The following is a 19,166-nucleotide window of genomic DNA, read 5'->3' as shown; positions in this document are numbered from 1 at the left end:
ACTGGTCTAATAAGTACAAGTCACATTGTTCAATTTTATAGAGCAAAATATTGTTCATTTTAGTAGCCATATCCAAATATAGACTGATCTGAACCATATACGACACGGATGTCGAAATGCCTAACATAAGTCACTGTGTCAAATTTGAGCGAAATCGGATTATAAATGTGCCTTTTATGGAGCCAAGACTTTAAATCGAGAGATCGGTCTATATGACAGCTATATCCAAATCTGGACCGCTCTGGGCCAGATTGCAGGAAGTTGTCGAAGAGCCTAACGCAACTCACTGTCCCAAATTTCGGCAAAATCGAACAATAAATGCGCCTTTAATGGGCCAAAACCTTATATGGGGAGATCGGTCTATATGGTAGATGTATCAAAATCTGGACCGATCTGAGCCAAGTTGAAGAAGGATTTCAAGGGACCTAAAGCAACTAATTGTCCTAAATTTTACCAAAATCGGACAATAAATGCGCCTTTTATGGCCCCAAAACCTTAAATCCAGAGTTCGGTCTATATGGCAGCTATGTATATCTAAATCCGGACCGTTTTGGGACCAAATTGAAGAAGGATGTCGAAAGGTCTAACATAACTAACTCTACCAATTTTCAGCAAAATCGGATAATAAATGTGGGTTTTATGAGCCTAAGACCCTAAATCGGCGGATCGGTCTATATGGGGGCTATATCAAGATATAGTCCGATATAGCCCATCTTCGAGCTTAACCTGCTTATGGACAAAAATAGAATTTGTGCAAAGTTTCAGCCAAATATCTCTATTTTTGAAGACTGTAGCTTGATTTTAACAGACAGTCTGACGGGCATGGCTAGATCGTCTTAGATTTTTACGCTAATCAACAATATATATACTTTATAGGGTCGGAAATGGATATTTCGATGTGTTGCAAACGGAATGACAAAATGAATTTACCCCCATCCTTCGGTGATGGGTATAAAAAGTGTATGTCGAGGGATTGTTTGCTGTTTGGGTATAAAAAGTGTGTGTCGAACGATTGTTGTTTGTTCGTCTGGATTGTTCGACATCCACAAACAGGTTATAAAAGCCTAGCAACCTAGCATGGAACAATTGGTTTTAGAATTGTCAAAGTGGTTTTAGAAATAGAAATAGATTGTTTAATAATTTTTCTTTTACAAATGTGTTTTATGTTTGTATTTTCATCTTTATAACACTGTTTTTTTTTGCTTATATGTGGAATATCGGATCAAATAGAACATTTTTTTTAATATTTTAGAAAAACGTCACAGCTGTAGTATTAAGCCTTGAGCCTTTAGATTTACTACAAAATAAAAAGTAAAATAAAAAAATTGTACTCATGTTCGCGTGACATCACCTTATAAGTGCATCCTGTCACGCACGCAAATGTCGCAGAAGGGCGAGTCTACACTTGGGTTTCCCAAGGCGTGTTTACACTAAGCAAACGGCTGATAGCCATAGTGTAAATTCTCAATAAGCTATATGGGTCATGCACACACTGAGATACGACTTGGACGATGATTTCAAGTAATTTTTTTGAAACCTGAATAGTAATCAACACGCAAAAAGATGAGATATTCCCTAAAAGTTATAATAAACGATTTAAGGTAAAAAAAATAAGAATTTGCTGATGCTTTTACAAACATCCCATTAAGAGTGGTACTACATACGCTTTTCGCGATAATTTTCGCCGATTATTTTTTTTAGCATGCAGCTACCGTATATAACAAGCAGCCAGCCGCACCTCCATCAACCCAGCAAGACAAGAATGCTCAAAATTTGAAGAGCTCCATGTACCTGAATCTCTCAAACTTACAACATGCAGGTAAGAAAACTTAATATCGAAAATAGTTTTCAGCGTTTCTCTAGGGTCACTTCTACTTGCCACTGAGATCAGCACTGTGGTGGTACCCTCCCCCTTTTCGATCATGCCACACCAGGCATCCACAGGTGAGAATTGACGGAACAACAAACTTAAACATCCAATACACCGTGTACAGTCTAAGCCCCATATCTTTCCAATGGTGTTGCAACAGATGAGTAGAACGCATTCGGTGCCATTTTGACCCTTTCTTGAACGATCTCCAACTTTGTTTCCGCTCAAGTACTAGCTTTTAGGGAGTGCCGGAGGTTCAATCTATCTAGGACAGAACCGTTGTGAGCACCACATAGGCTCAGCCAGTGATGCACTCTGCTTCGTATCAACCCAATTTACGAAAAGATGTTCTCAGGGGCCCCATGTATGAGTTTCAACTTTACGTTACTAAAAGTCTCTTCTATGTGCAAAAAAAGAACAAAATCAGCGGTAGTTATCCCTGCTGATGTTGGCTTATGCAGAGGTTAGCAAGTCCGCTTTGACGCTGAACGAATGGGATCGCATCCTGGCGAGTACATCTGAAACATTTTCAGCAGTGATTATCCCCTCCTAATGTTAGCGACACTTGTGAGGTACTATGCCATGTAAAAACTTCTCCCCAAAGAGGTGTTGCACTGCGGCACGCCCTTGGATCTCGGCTATAAAAAGAAGGCCCCTTGTCATTGAGCTTAAACTGGAAACGGACAGCATTCATTGTTATGTGAGAAGTTTGCCCCAGTTTCTTAATGATTATCCCCTCCTAATGGTGGCGACATTTGTGAGGTACTATGCCATGTAAAAACTTCTCCCCAAAGAGGTATCGCAATGCAGCACGCAGTTTTGATTCGGCTATAAAAAGGAGGTCCCTTATCATTGAGCTTAAACTTAAATCAATGCCATGAAAGCCGGTTGTTGGTACAGGATTGACAAGGGCTGCCGCCTCAGTGTAAAACACACTGCTACAACAACAACAACAACAACGACAGCACTCATTGATATGTGAGATGTATGCCTCATTGCCGAAAGTGAAGATATCCGATCCCAAATACCACTCACATTAAATGGGGCAAGTGTATTCCGTCAAAAATTATTACTCTGAAGTCTATTTTTTCTACTGTGGAATAGTACTAGCAAGCCCATGACTGCCGGTTCTATGTACCGGATTGACCCGATGAAGTCACTCATCGACAAGGGCTGCTGCGCCTCTGTAGCTATCCCTTTCTAGAGATTTCTCCCAGGTCAGTCTTTAGTCCACTATAAACGTAGATTTTTGGAAAATTCGGGACCAAGCATTCGAAAGACCACTAGATCTTGATTGTCCGTGACTACAGTTGCTGCTACTTCGTGTATGAAGCATCTCACTTACCGCAACCTGTAGACGCGACCGGTAGTTCCCAGTTAAGCTTCTCATAATGACAATGAACACCACGCAAATCGGAACTTAGAGTTAAAAACACGTGCCGGGACCTACGAAGGTTTGCTGGTAGTAGTAGAGCTACCGCTTTCTAGGGAGGCTAAATACCAGAGTGGAAGCACAAATTTTGAGGAGGGAGTGAAAAGATTAAATGCGCTTTGCTCATTTCGATAAGAAAAAATGTTCTCCAGTGATCTATAGAATTCCTTTCGAGATTGCCCTTTTTTCTCTGGCATTGTCGTAGTATTCCAAAAGATTTTGCTTCTTTGGTACTATGAACCGAGTTGGTTGGTTGATTCTAGTCTTGAGTATTGGAGGTTCATAAGGCGGATTTATAAAGGTGGTCTCTCGTGAACAGCTGTTAACACCCGGCCATGTTTGACGGTATTAAGATGTCAGATTTATGTTTGCATTCTCTTTGTTGTCATCTTCTTTCTCGCATATTCTCTGCTCACGTACGCACATTTATACACACACGCACACAAATTTCTTTGAGTGTGTTTGCAAAACGTCGATCAGCTTGATGACAAAATGGTTTGTGGTTGTTTCGCCATGGCATGTTCATTTCTTTCCTGGCTTACGAATAGAGTCTACTTGACCCATTTTAACGTTTACTGCTCGATCCTAAACTTTGAGGCTTGTATTGGACCCCCAAAATTTTAACAAATATTTTTGTTGCCTCAAAGCAATTGACCCGACACACATTTCCATATCTACATTAGTTGTGTTTTATTAAAAAATATTTTATAAATTAAAAAAGTAGAAAAAATATGTGTTAAAAAAAGTTGTTAGTAAATACAACAAAACATACACAGGCAGAACACATGTAAATAGAATACAAATTACATTGATAAAAGGCACTAATATTCGCACTTGGAGCCCATTGCAAGAAAGTGATGTGTAGGGATACTTCTATTCAAGCCCTAAAACGTGAGGCCTTTTTGCTTTTGTCAGCTTTTGGGGGAACTGGCCCGCTTCGACCTCCATTCATGTGACGATTGTAGATGCTGATGGAATAAAAGAACAAGAAAATGCATTAGTCCAAATCTTTAAGGCTTAAGTTTTCGGCTAGACTTACATTTTATAGGTTTCCGTTTTCAAATATTCAATGACATGACTAATACCCAAAAGGTATTGCTCGGCTATGGGTTGAACCCAAGGATTCTCTTCCATTTTCATGACAGATTTGCTGCCCAGCAAATCTAATTGTGCCACTTCGGGTGGCAAAATCTGCAAACGATTGTGTTGTATGTGTAATTCTCGTAGCCGAGTCAACTCTCCAATTTCTCGCGGCAGTTCCAGCAAGTCATTGTCTCGCAGACCCAAAATTTGCAGGTTTTTTAAATTTCCCAAGCCGGGTGGTAAATATTCGAAATCATTGTCTCCCAAGTATAGGGCACGCAATGTCTCCATCATAAAGAAATTTCCCGGCAACACATTCTCATTTATATTGTTATAGGATAAATCCAAAACTTCCAAAACGGGAAATGCTCCAAAGCCACGTGGCAAACTGTCCAAGCGATTTATGGAGACATTCAAGATGCGCAGTTTTGGCATGGATGACAGTGAAACGGGTAGCTCACGCAAAAAGTTGTTGGAAAGATTTAGGATTTCTAAATTTAGTAAATTTGCAATGCCAGGATTGATAATACTGATGCGATTGTGGCTCAGTGTCAGGCGGGTGATGTTGGACATGTTAACTGAAAAAAAGGATGAGGAATTAAAATGATTTAATTTTTTTTTAGGTAGATGCAAAAAATGTTCTTGTATCGAAACGGAAAGTCATTGGTTGTCATTCACTTGGAAATGCTTACACGTAGCTCTCTAATTCTAGTTTTAGTTTAAGTATCCCATGTTACTGCTATTAAGAAATAAATACATAACTGACGACCCGGAATGGGATATCTTTGAGCATCACACCAGCTGGAACATTGAGGTCCAATCTATGTGGCGTTCATAGCTGTTTCGAGAAGCTAAGCTGCAAGCTACCGGGCGCGTCCATAGGTTGCTGATAGTGGAATGCTACATACGGAGTAGCTGCAACAGCAGTCGCGGACAATCAGCGGTTTCGAGCGGAGAGCCTCACTGGGAGGCCGGGCGAGACCGGCTCTTGCACAAATGCCTGAGTGCCTATGATGCTCCATATGACAAGGCGAGTTATTGGCGCCTTTAAACAACCAATGGCCACCTTGTTCCCGCGGCAATCGGTCCTTTGGACCGGAACGAGCTTGGTCACCAATAGGAGCTGGACGAGGATCGCCACTTCCACATATAAATGTAGCTACAACAAAAATCTGTGTAAATTTACTCATGGCGAAACAATTAAAGGTGGTCTCATTTGTACAACAACCACAAATCATATGGTGCAATCCGCCATGTTGTCATCAAGCTGACCGACGTTTTGTCAACACACACAAAGAAATTTGTGTACGTGTGTGTCTACATGTGCGTACATGAGCAGAGAAAATGCGAGAAAGAAGATAACAAAAAAGAGAATGCAAACAAAAATCTTTCATCTTAATACCGTCAAACCTGGCCGGCTGTTAACAGCTGTTCGCGTCAGACCAACTTTTTAACTCCGCCTTGATTGTTACTGGAAGTCGTTCGCGCACGAAATGCAGGAAACTTTAGTAGATACCGTTTAGACAGCATGTCGCCGATTTTCGCAAATGTAGGAACTTTGTCTCCTGATGGAGGTGGTCAACAGTAGAAATAAGGAGACAGCTAGACGCAGTTTATGCAGCTGCACTACGGTAAGTATGCATTTTATAGCATTGCCTGTTGTTTAATTTGCGAGTCCATGATTAAATAATAAAATAATAATAAGTTTAAGTCCCATGCCCAACAACAACGATGCGATACTGTGGGAATGGTGCCGCAAATTCCCACTAGGAAATTTCCTAATTGACAAAATATCAAAAGATTTATGATTTTAAATTAAAATGTGAAAAAATGAATACAATGTGAAATATTTTAAACTCCAAACTAAGCATTTAACGTTCTAGTTGGATTTGGATATAACTCTGGTATTGGAAAATTCCATCAGATGGGCAAATGATCTAACCTTCTTTAGTGAACTCTGAGCGAGCTCACACGGACTCGCAAGAGTTAAATCATGATTGAAATAAGAAGGTTAAGTCACTTGATGGAACAATTAAGAGGTAGCGTCATCAGAACAACAACAAAAACCTTCCCCCAACGAAACTACCTTGGGTGGCAAATGCGGTAAATTAAATCGTCAAAGCGGGTTTAGAAATAACCTTTGTTTTACAACTTGTCTTCTTCAAATGTGTTTTATATTTGTATTTTCATCCTTATAACACTATCTTGTTGTTTATGTGTGGTACATGATAGAATTAAGAGGTATCGTCATTAGCACAACAACAAAAATCTACCCCCAACGAAACTACCTTGAGTGGCAAATGTCGTAAATTGAAATGTCAACCTAGTTTTAGAGATACACATTGTTTTATAACTTTTCTTCAAATGTGTTTTATATTTGTATTTTCATCATTATAACACCTTGTTGTTGCTTATGTGTGGAATATCGGATCAAAGTGAACACATTTTTAAGATTTCAGAAAAAAATCACAGCTGTGTAAACTCAAGCCTTTGACATTTAGATTTTTATAAAAATAAAAAAATTTTTACTCAGCTGTTCGAACGACCAACTTATAAGTGCATCCTGTGTGTGGTATATCAGATTAAATAGAACATTCCCGCAAGATTTAAAAAACAATCACAGCTGTGTTAACAAGGCTTTGACATTTAGATTTACAGAAAAGTCAAAACAAAAATAAAAAAAAAATTTACTCAGCTGTTCGCATGACCTCATCTTACAAGTGCATCCTGAGTCACTTGCCAACAAAAAAACGAAATCAACGGTACAACCCTGTGAGTACGGTGGCTCAAATTCCCACTCGGCCGACAAATTTCTGGAAATTTCCTAATTGACATTATAGTTTTTATTTGCATTAACATGCGTAGCAGCCACAAAATCAAAAGATTTATGGTTATAAGAGTGTAAATTATAAATCAAAACAATTTACTAGTGGAAACGGAACAAAATGTCGAACATTTTTTAAAATGTAAACAAAGCATTTTATGTTCTAGTGGGATTTGTACACAACTTTGGAATTGGAAAATTCCAGCAGCTGGGCAGGTGGCCTAACCGCTAACCTAAGTGCTATTACACGGCATGTAGATATCTTATGACATGTCACTTTTTGTATTCACATGTAATTGAAAAAGTTTGTCAAAATTGTCAATTTACATACGATTTATCATTTTTTCTGTCACACCTGTATGTTATTTCCGTATGACATAACCTAAAAATGTAGGCAAAAGCTGATTTTTATTATGCGTAAAAATTGTTAAAATTGTGAGAAATTTGGTTAAATCATAAATTTGTGAAAACATTTTAATTTGGCTTTTCTCTCGACTGACTAACAACAAAAAAAGCTGTTTTCTTTGTTTTTCTCAGAAAGAATAGAGCACGCTCTAGTCGAAAATTACCTGTGCTATTTTGAAAAGTGATTTTCATATGTTAGTTTAGTTTGTATCACACGTTTCAAATTTGGCATGCCATAAGACAACTACATGTCGTGTAATAGAGCCTTTATGGAATCGTGCTATAAACTGATTATAACCCCTATTTTTATAAATACCGGGTTTCTTTTCCACAACAAAATATGTGGCAACCCAAGCAGATTTATTTTCTCCCTTTATTCAGGTGACGTTTGCTTACAGAACAAAAAGCAAGCAACGAGTCTTTGCAAGTAGACGAACAAAACAAAAAGTTGTCGGTGAAAATTTGAATTAAAAAATTGATTCATATAGTCGTATAACATAAACTAAATTTATTTCAAAACACATAACAATTTTATGTTTTATGCTCATTTGTATTAAATGCTGGAAAATACAAAACGAAAGATACACACAACTATATATATGTGGGCTGTAAATGACGGACAGAAATCCCAGCGGGAAAGGTCAGGAGTAAAAGCTTCTTCTTAAAAGGCCTTATTTTGGAGAAACAATACATGCGGAAAATCTTCGTTACTCCTTGGTAGTAGGGCTTACAGAAAGGCGTATGCCAATTTTATTTGAAACAAAAAATAATTTGAAATTTCTCTTTAAAATATCCGAAAATCTGTTTTTAGAATGAAAACCTATTTTCAAAAACATTTTTTGCGCTAAATTTATTCGGTCTTGAAATAATTCGAAAACTTACAATTGCCTTCGCCAGAATTTGTTTCACTGACCCTTTGTTTGCCAAACCTAGCTGCTATCCACTGGGCTATCACACACAGAACAATAACTTTGTTAAAAGCCTAAAACCCCGTTTACATTGCACATTAAATCAGGATTTAGGACTCTTGTAAGCTGATTTTGTAAAGGAAAAACCGACTTGCTTTATGTTTGTATTTTCTTTTGTTTACTTTGTTTGAGAAACTCCAAGGCGGATTTAAAAAGGTGGTCTCACGCGAACAGCTGTTAACAGCCAGCCAGATTTGACGCTATTAAGATGACAGATTTTTGTTTGCATTCTCTTTGTTGTTATCTTCTTTCTCGCATATTCTCTTTTCATGTACACACACAAATTTCTTTGTGTGTGTTGGCAAAACTACAATCAGCTTGATGACAGGATGGCGGATTGCACCATATGATTTGTGGTTGTTTTACAAAAGAGACCACCTTTAATTGTTTCGCCATGGGAGGAACTCATAGCTAAGAAATGCCCTTTTATAAGGTTTTCTTCTTTTGAACGAAGTGAAGTGAGTTTGTGAAATGAAAAAGATTCGATCAAAGGGGTTATATAAGGCAACATACTGAAGGGCCTTTAGAGTTTGTTTTGCTTCGTTTGAGGTTGGGTTATAGACCTTAAGCTGAGTAATCTGTTCAGCTTTTCAGGAGGAATGCTGTCAACCTCCATATAAAAACCAGTAAGGAAAGGCAAAAGTCGGACGAAGCCGACTTTAAATACCCCACACCACCGAGTGTACGTAGTACTTTTTATATGTAGAATTTATTTCAAAATCTACTCAGACTTTAATTTGGATACCTATTCAAATATCAAATAGAACCGAGTGTACGTAGTACTTTTTATATGTAGAATTTATTTCAAAATCTACTCAGACTTTAATTTGGATACCTATTGAAATATCAAATAGAAGCTTGTAAGATTTTCCTACGATAGGACAATAAATTTGCATTTCCACATCCTTAAAAGGCCATATAGGATAAAATATTATATGGGAGTTTAATCGAAATCTGTCCCAATTTTGATGACACATACTGGGACGTCAAATAGAACATCTCACGCCCCATATTGTAAGGATGTGCTCAAAATTGTGGCTTTTACTGCCTTAAAAGTCCATATCATATGAAATGTATACATTGGAGCTATATCTAAATCACGACCGATTTAAGTGAAATTTTGCGCACGTATTGGAACGTCATATAAAACGTCTCATGCAAAATCGGACGAAACTTGTGGTTCCTATAAGATTAAAGTCTTTTTCCGATGAAGGATATATCGGGGATCTATACCAAATCTAAACCGAATTTTATGAAATTTTGCACACGTATTAACACATCAAATAAAAAAGATCGGACTAAACTAGTGGCTGATACAGCCTTAAAAGTCAAATTGGATGAAATATATATATGGGAGGAGTATCTAAATCTAAAGCGATTTTTATGAAATTTTGCACACATGAAAACGGCAAATAGAGAACCCCATGCTAAATTTTTTAAAGATCAGACCAAATTATGGCTGGTACAGCCTTTACTCCATATAGGATAAAATATATATATAGGTGCTATATCTAAATCTGGACGGATTTTTATGAAATTTTGCACGCGTATTCAGACTTTAAAGAAAACACTTCGTGCAAAATTTTGTAAAGATCGGACCAAAATTGTGGCTGCAATAGCAATAAAATTCCATTCAGACTTTAAAGAAAACACTTCGTGGGAAATTTTGTAGGGATCTGACCAAAATTGTGGCTGGTACAGACTTAAAACTCCATATCGGATAAAAGATATATATGGGTGCAATATCTAAATCTGAACAAATTTTTATGAAATATCATGCCAAAATTTCATGATAATCGTACAATAAATGCGGCATGTAACTTGCTCACAAGAATACATGGACAGACAGAAGGACATTGCTAAACCGAATCAGGGAGTAAATCTAAGCCGATCGGTACGCTTATTAATGGGTCTAGCTCTTCTCCTTCTTAGCCTTGCAAAGAAATGCACAAAGTTATAATACCTAGTACCACAGTGGTGGTGAAGGGTATAAAAACGTCGGCGAAACGCTGGAGAGAAATAGGTTAAAAAGTAGTACTCTGTTAATGGTGAGAAAATTGGCAAAAAGAAATTTTAGTGGCAACGCCTGACATCATTGTCGGCATCACTTTTGTTTTATTTACTTTATTGCTACCAAAAGAAAAACGTCTTTTGTTATGAAAGTAAAAACAAAACATAACTCAGATTCCGCTCGCGGGACAATTAAAGATTTCGGCGGTATAAAATAACAACCCTTATGGAATGTTTCTAAATGTGGGCACTTCTCCAGTTTCCCGCTGGGTAGTATACGGATGTATGTATGCATATTAAAATAACTTCATAACAGATGATATCATTATGGCTGGCACAACATATCTTTTAATTTAAACATTTTTGAAAACCTAAATTTTAATCAATTTAGTTAAATTGCTTACTGATTTAAGCAATTTAGATTTTTATTTGTTTTTATTGACATTTTTGCACTCTTTTGATATGGCAACACTTCTTATTCACACCCACAGAATTTTTTTTGATTAGCTCATTTATGAGGTCTATCATATTTCCGTTTTGTTTTTAGAACTTTTTATTGTTATTCTTAACACTTTTTTTCACTTACACAATCCCGGCAACTCCTCAAAGGAACTAATGCCTTTATCCACTAAATCGAGTTCACGATTTTGGGTTTCACGCGCTTCATCCAAAACCTTCTTTGCTTTCGACATTTTTGCTTGAACTGGCAGACACGACTGACTCATTTTGGGCTGTTTTTACTGAGAGAGGCAGAGGGAGAGATGCGATAGTTTGTTGTTGATAAATTCTCTACTTTGACTAAACTTACACACATATACACACAAATGTACTGTGAACATTGAAGCAGTTTGTAAATAAATAAAATCAAAGTTCTGTTCGTGAATATTACATTAAATTCAATTTCCATTGAAAAATACTGATATTGTTAAAATGCTGATCAAAATTATGCTAAAATTTTCTATGCTTCAATCTGAAACCGTCGAATGCGCGCATCAAAAAGGACGACTATCTGATAAGTAAGCCGGACAAGCAGATGATATTCATAATACCTTATAGCCGTTATCTTTGGAATAGAATGCGTTCGGGTACAAACAGTGCTACCGATCTATTTCAGAAGTGTAAGGTCAACATTTTTGTGGACATACCAGCTGCGTTTTGAAGCTTCTGACTATTAATGGGATTCTTACATCATTCGGTCATCATGGCGAGTGGCCATTTCGTCTCTGCTATTGCGGATTTCGTTCTGGGGGCTTTCTGGATGGGCGATGGACAACGGGCCTGGCATAAACCCCAGAAAGACTAGCTTGTACTTATGCCCGGCACGGCATTACTATAAGCACCACACAGGCTGGACCTTTGAGCTCCGTTCAGTGTGGTATTCATTGTTATCACGGGAAGCTTACCAGCGAGCTACCAAGCGTCCACAGGTTGCGGATGGTGGAATGCTCCATACGGTGTAGCTGCAATTGCAGTCGTGGACAATCAGCGGTATCGAGCGGAGAGTCTCAGTAAGATGCTCGATATGACAAGGCGATTTATTGGTGCCTTTAAATAACCGATCGGTCATTTGGACGAGGATCGCCACCTCCACATATAGACATGTGGCTACAACAACAACCCGGAGGACAAGCTAAGTGTTTTCCAAGGACCTGTCATGCATGGATTGGAGCTGGGGCTCACTGTGGAGGCCATAGCGACAGCTCTAACGCATGGAATGCCAGAGTGATTTCTCTCTACTCTTGTCGCAACTCATTAGGAAGTAGTTGGGGGTTCAGGACGGGGACGGTGCCCCGGTTGGAGCTGGGGCTCACTGTGGAGGCCATAGCGACAGCTCTAACGCATGGAATGCCAGAGTGATTTCACTCTACTCTTGTCGCAACTCATTAGGAAGTATTTGGGGGTTCAGGACGGGGACGGTGCACCGGATGTTTTCGTTGATTGTGCAGCCGATTCTCTTCTATGGATATCTGGTGTGGCGTTGGACTTTGGACAAATTAGCCCTTCACAGGAGGATCGAGAAGGTACAGTGCTGATCTCTGAAGCAGGGAACAGTACACTAAGAGAGGTACTGAATGTCTCTCTCGACTTTTGGCCTTTGCATTTGTATGTTGGGTGTGTGGTAACGGAGACCGCCCTAAGACTGATGGAGTCAGGAATTTTGGGGGTTCAGAACGGGGACGGTGCGCCGGATGTTTTCGTTGGTTGTTCGTCCGATTCGCACCTATGAATGTCTGGTGTGGCGTCGGACTTTGGACAACTGAGCCATTCACAGTTTGATCGAGAAGGTACAGTGTACCGCGGAGGTGCTGATCTCTGAAGCAGCGAACAGAGAGCTACTGAATGTCTTTCTCGACTTTCAGCCTTTGTATTTGTATGTTGGGTGTGTGGCAACGGAGATCGCCCTAAGACTGGGAGAGTCAGGCACTTTTAGGCATTCTTTGGTTCCGCTGGGGGATGGAGAAGCGGAATGTTTTATGCAGCGCAGCTTATTATATATATTATATATACCAAGGAATTTCTTCCTTGTTAACGTGTTAGACGTCATTTTCCGACTCCTTTATATCCAATGGTCAGCATGTTCCCACTGAGCACCACGCAGGTTGGAACTTTAAGCTCCTCTCATGTTTTCCCGGTACGGGATAGCTGTGAGCACCACACAAGCTGGAACATTGAGGTCCGATCTGTGCGGTGTTCGTTGCTGTCACCAGAAGCTTAGCTGCGAGCTACCGGGCGCCTCCTCAGGTTGCGGATAGTGGAATGTTCCATCCAGAGTAGCTGTAATTGCAGTCGCGGACAATCAGCGGTATCGAGCGGAGAGTCTCAGTAAGAGGTCGGGTGGCACCGGCTCTTGCACAAATACTGAGTGCCTACGATGCTCGGTATGACAAGGCGAGTTATTGGCGCCTTTAAATAACTAATGGCCACCCGGTTCCCGCGGCGATCGGTCCTTTGGACCGGAACGAGTTTGCTCACCTACAGAAGCTTATCGAGGATCAACAACAACATGTTCTCAGTGGCTGTCTCTCACTGGCACTGGCTCTTGCTAAAATACTGATTGTCTATGATGCTCGACATGACTATGCGAATTATTGGCGACTTTGTTTAATTAATGGCCCCACGCTGCCACGGCAATCGGTTCAATGGACCGGAACAGAAACTTGAAGAGGATATGCGAGAGCTGCAACTCGATCAGACTTTCAGGCCATTTGATGTCGTGACTGATTAGAAGATGCAGAGATTTTTCAAACTTTAGGAAAGGCTTACAGGCCTTGCTTGGTTCCGGGCCATCAGGGTGTGGCCGGGAACGAAGAGTTGGACAGGAATGTATCGCTGATTGGCGCAGATCGTGCTGCGCAATCTGATAGCCTGCCCTTGTGTGAACTTTTAATAGGTTTGATGCTTTCTATAACCGCTCGAAAGAGGTGTGGGCTGGCTCTGGGTTGCATGGTGGTGAAGTTGCCTTATGCAAATTTTGCTCATGAACATTCCACTAAGGAACAGGAGCAAACTTCTCACATATCAACGAGTGCAGTCCGATTGAAGTTTAAGCTCAATGATAAGGAACGTCCTTTTTATAGCCGAGTCAGAACGGCGTGCCGCAGAGCGACTCCTCTTCGGAAAGAAGTTTTTATATGGTATAGTACCTCACAAATGTCGCCAGCATTGCAAATTGCAAATTTTGCTCATGAACATTCCCCTAAAGAACAGGCGCAAAGTTCTCACATATCAATGAGTGTGGTCCGATTAAAGCTCCATGATAAGTGGCATCCTTTTTATAGTCGAGTCCGAAAGGCGTGCCGTAGTGCGACACCTCCTTGGAAAAAAGTTTTAACATGGCATAGTACTCCACAAATGTTGTCAGATGGTCTCGCCAGGATTCGAACCCAGGCGTTCAGCGTCATAGACGGACATGCTAACCTCTGCGCTATGGAGGCCTCGTTATATATCGAGTATTTTGCAACACAAGACATCGCTTAAAGCTGCATTCAGACGGTCGAGCACATATTGTGTCTGCCCTGCAGTTGCGAGGTGAACATCAAGGCGGATTTAAAAAGGTGGTCTCATGCGAACAGCTGTTAACCGCCGGCCAGGTTTGACGGTATTAAGATGACAGATTTTTGTTTGCATTCTCTTTTTTGTTATCTTCTTTCTCGCATTTTCTCTCCTCACATACGCACACGTATACACACACGCACACAATTTTCTTTGTGTGTGTTGGCAAAACGTTGATCAGCTTGATGCCAAGATGGCGGATTGCATTATATGATTTGCAGTTTTTGTGCAAATGAGACCACCTTTAATTGTTTCGCCATGGGTGAACATCAAGGCGGATTTAAAAAGGGGGTCTCACGCGAACAGCCGGCCAGGTTTTACGGTATTAAGTTGTCAGATTTTCGTTTGCATTCACTTTGTTGTCATCTTTATTCACGCACATTCTCTGCTCATATACGCACACATATACAAACACACACATACACATTTCTTTGTGTGTGTTGGCAATACGTTGATCAGCTTGGTGGCAAGATGGCGGATTACACCATATGATTTGTGGTTGTAGTACAAAAGAGACCACCTTTAATTGTTTCGCCATGGGTGAACATAAAGAATAAATGGTGAACACATTTTTCCTTGCCTTGATTTGGTTCTAGTCATATCTAGTCCTCTTTTAATTGTGGATTTCTGTAGAGGAGTGGTTTGGCTAGCAAAGCCAGACTTGTGCACTGGTTTTCTGCACTCAAGTTGGTCCCTTAACATTGAATGAAGGCGTATTTAATAAGGTGGTCTCACGCGAACAGCGGTTAACAGCCGGCCAGGTTTGACGGTAATAAGATGTCAGATGCATTCTCTTTGTTGTTATCTTCTTTCTCGCATATTCTCTGCTCATGTACGCACACGTATACACAAGCGCTCACAAATTTCTTTGCGTGTGTTGGCAAAAGTACGATCAGCTTGATGGCAAGATGGCGAATTCCACCATATGATTTGTGGTTGTTGTACAAAAGAGACCACCTTTAATTGTTTCGCCATGACATTGAACTAAATCTTGAATCGGATTGCACTCGTTCATTACGTGAAGGCTGCTATCGAATGTATGGATTCTCTCTTTGGCCACTTATTAAATATGAGACCTTTGTTAAAAACGATACGGAATCACTGCCTTATGATAATGATCATCAGTGATGTCATTTTGTTGTAACGTGCAACATCTGGTTTTTGTTTATAACAAAATTTGACAACCCCAACAACAAGGAGGCAGTGAATATCGCCTACACGACAAGATATAGAAGAAAATTAGAAAATCCATTTGAATTTTGACCAAGGGTGGACATTTGAAGGGGGATTAGGGGGGCTTTATGAAAATCTCCTATCAGCAAGGGGAACAAAAAAGAATAAAAAAACATATTGTGGTTTTTGTGTGTGTGTGTGTTTGGTCAAAATAGAATTGTAGTTGGGGCTGCTGTGGTTCACTATTTGGCCGTTTGTGGGTTTTGACACTGACCCGAATTTGAAAACTAGGAAAGGGTGAACTTTTTCTAAAAAATATTTTTTTTTTTTGATTTTTAATTGCAAACTTTTTACTTGGGCTTATATTTTTTATAAATTATTATTATTTCTTGTTGTACTCTTGATATTTAAACAAATTTGGGCCTATTTTTATATGGCTTTTCCACTTGTTTCCCCCGTTTTGTGTATTTTTCTTTTGATATTTTTTCAAACACTACACTCGTTTCGCACGTCCACTCACGTTGGCAAATTCACGCGTACTGCAGATTCTGAAAGCGTTGTTGGTTGTTGTTTGACTGGCGGACCGACTGGCGGTGGCAATGCAACAATATCAACAAAAAAAAGTTGCTACGTTTTTTCTTATAAAAATAGCTGCCCCCCCATATGCGTCACATAATCAAGTACAATTGTCTGTCTGTCTCCAAACGAGATGTCGTTACGTTTTAATGTCTTTTCGATTTATTAAAAAAAAAAAAAAAACAAAAATGTAATTGAAGCTTTGTGTGCCAAACTTGCCTCTTCCTTCTCAGTCCGCGAAGGTATCATCCATCTCATCATCATCAGCATCAGCATCGATGCGGTGTGTCTGTTTGAGAAGGTGCAATCATCTTTATTGTTGTTCCATGATCGATTTCCTCTACCTGCTGAAGAGGTTTTTTTGTATTGTTTTACACAGCATCGCTGCTAATGTTGCTCCCAAAAAGGTAAATCAAGATTTTTCAACCTGATCTGCTCAATAATTCATAAAAGTGGGCATTCATTTCAAACTTGGTAATGCACAGTGGTAAGGAAACTAAAAAGTTATTATACCCTCCACCATAGGATGGAGGTAAAAAAATTTCGTCATTCTGTTTGTAACTACTCGAAATATTCGTCTGAGACCCCATAAAGTATATATATTCTTGATCGTCGTGACATTTTATGTTGATCTAGCCATGTCCGTCCGTCTGTCTGTCGAAAGCACGCTAACTTCCGAAGGAGTAAAGCTAGCCGCTTGAAATTCTGCACAAATACTTCTTGCTAGTGTAGGTCGGTTGGGATTTTAAATGGGCCATATCGGTCCATGTTTTGATATAGATGTCATATAAACCGATCTTGGGCCTTGACTTCTTGAGCTTCTAGAGTGCGCAATTCTTATCCGATTGGAATGAAATTTTGCACGACGTGTTTTGTTATGATATTCAACAACTGTGCCAAGTATGGTTCAAATCTGTCCATAACCTGATATAGCTGCTATATAAACCGATCTTGGGTCTTGAATTCTTGAGCCTCTAGAGTGCGCAATTTTTATCCGATTGGAATGAAATTATGCACGACATGTTTTGTTATGATATTCAACAACTGTGCCAAGTATGGTTCAAATAGGTACATAACCTGATATAGCTGTCAGATAAACCGATCTTGGGTCTTGACTTCTTGAGCCTCTAGAGGGCGCAATTCTTATTCGATTTGAATGAATTTTTGCACGAAGTATGTTGTTATGATATCCAACAAATCGGTTCAAATCAGTTAATAACCTTATATAGCTGCCATATAAACCGATCTGGGATCTTGACTTCTTGAGCCTATAGAGGTCGCAATTATTATCCGAATTGCCTGAAATTTTGAACGACGGATCCTCTCATGACCATCAACATACGTGTTTATTATGGTCTGAATCGGTCTACAGCCTGATACAGCTCCCATATAAATCTTTCTCTCTATTTTATGTCTTGAGCCCCAAAGGGCTCAATTCTTATTCGAATTGGCTGACATTTTACACAGGTCTCCTACATATAATTTAAGTGTGATCCAAACTGGACCATATCTTGATATCGCGCTAATAGCAGAGCAAATCTTTTATTATATCCTTTTATGCCTAAGAAGAGATGCCGGGAAAAGAACTCGACAATTGCGATCCATGGTGGAGGGTATATAGGATTCGGCCCGGCCGAATGGCACGCTTTTACTTGTTTTATTTTTAGTTTGTTTTAAATTTTTATACTCACCACCATAGGTCAGAGGTATATCCATTTAGTCATTCTGTTTGCAATACATCGAAATATGAATTTCCGACACTACAAAGTATATATATTTCGTACCGTAGTAAAATTCTATGATGATTTAACGATGTCCGTGTGTCTGTCTGTCCGTCTTGTAATCACTGAACAGCCTTCAAAAATTGAGATATCGAGCTGAAATTTGCCACAGATACGTCTTTTTGATGCACGCTGGCTAAGTTCTTGAACGGGCCAAATCGGACCATATTTGCATATAGCTGCTATATAGACCGATCTGCCAGTAAAGGGTATAATGCCTATAAATGCTTTACTTTTTATCCGATTTCGCTGAAATTTGAAACGGTACGTAGTTTTAGGCCTCTCGATATGTGACCCCAATTTGGTTCAGATCGGACTATATTTAGATGTAGCCGCCCTCTAAAGTATATATATTCTTGATCAGCGTAAAAATCTAAGACGATCTAGGCGTGTCCGTCCGCCTGTCTGTTGAAATCATGCTACAGTTTTTAAAAATAGAGATATTGAGCTGAAACTTTGCACTGATCCTTTTTTTTATTCATAAGCAGGTTAAGTTCGAAGATGAGCTACATCGGTCTAAATCTTGATATAGCCCCCATATAGACCGATCCGCCGATTAAGGGTCTTAGCCACATTTATTATCCGATTTTGCTGAAATTTGGGGCAGTAAGTTGTGTTAAGGCTCTCGACATACTTCTGCAATACGGCACAGATCGGTCCAGATTTGGATATAGCTGCCATATAGACCGATCTCTCGATTTAAGGTCTTGCGCCGATAAAAGGCGCATTTATTGTCCGATTTTGCCAAACTTTGGCACAGTGAATTGTGTTAGGCCCTTGGACATCCTTCTTCTATTTGGCTCAGATCGGTCCAGATTTGGATATAGCTGCCATATAGACCGATCCGCCGGTTTAGGGTCTTAGGACCATAAAAGCCACATTTATTGTCCGATGTTTCCGAAATTTGGGACTGTGAGTCGTGTTAGGCCCTTCGATATCCTTTTTCAATTTGGCTCAGATCGGTCCAGATTTGGATATAGCTGCCATATAG

General features: G+C 39.6%; 1 protein-coding gene and 1 long non-coding RNA gene across 4 annotated transcripts; one reads left to right on the top strand and one right to left on the bottom strand.

Moving 5' to 3' along the window:
- Positions 1 to 1,509: 1,509 nt before the first annotated feature.
- LOC106089925 (uncharacterized) lies at positions 1,510 to 5,293 on the top strand. Its single transcript, XR_001221725.2, has 3 exons — positions 1,510 to 1,601; positions 1,702 to 1,819; positions 5,009 to 5,293. It is a non-coding gene; the product is annotated as an uncharacterized LOC106089925 (long non-coding RNA).
- On the bottom strand, positions 3,968 to 16,348 carry LOC106089924 (ras suppressor protein 1). Of its 3 annotated transcripts, none has more exons than XM_059365204.1 (4): positions 16,173 to 16,348; positions 11,179 to 11,332; positions 4,342 to 4,963; positions 3,968 to 4,270 (listed from the first exon to the last, which is right to left on the bottom strand). In XM_059365204.1, exons 2-4 carry the CDS (start codon positions 11,315 to 11,317, stop codon positions 4,180 to 4,182), a joined length of 852 nt encoding a protein of 283 aa, XP_059221187.1. In that variant the 5' UTR covers positions 11,318 to 11,332; positions 16,173 to 16,348; the 3' UTR covers positions 3,968 to 4,179. The 3 variants fall into 3 exon arrangements, with proteins under 3 accessions (XP_059221187.1, XP_013111368.1, XP_013111367.1); XM_013255914.2 differs by having other exon boundaries at positions 16,217 to 16,348; XM_013255913.2 differs by having other exon boundaries at positions 16,093 to 16,174.
- Between the last annotated feature and the right edge of the window lie 2,818 nt (positions 16,349 to 19,166).

Source organism: Stomoxys calcitrans, chromosome 3, assembly GCF_963082655.1.
Source record: "Stomoxys calcitrans chromosome 3, idStoCalc2.1, whole genome shotgun sequence".
Classification (NCBI taxonomy): domain Eukaryota; kingdom Metazoa; phylum Arthropoda; class Insecta; order Diptera; family Muscidae; genus Stomoxys; species Stomoxys calcitrans.
This window is presented reverse-complemented; position numbering and strand designations above follow the sequence as displayed.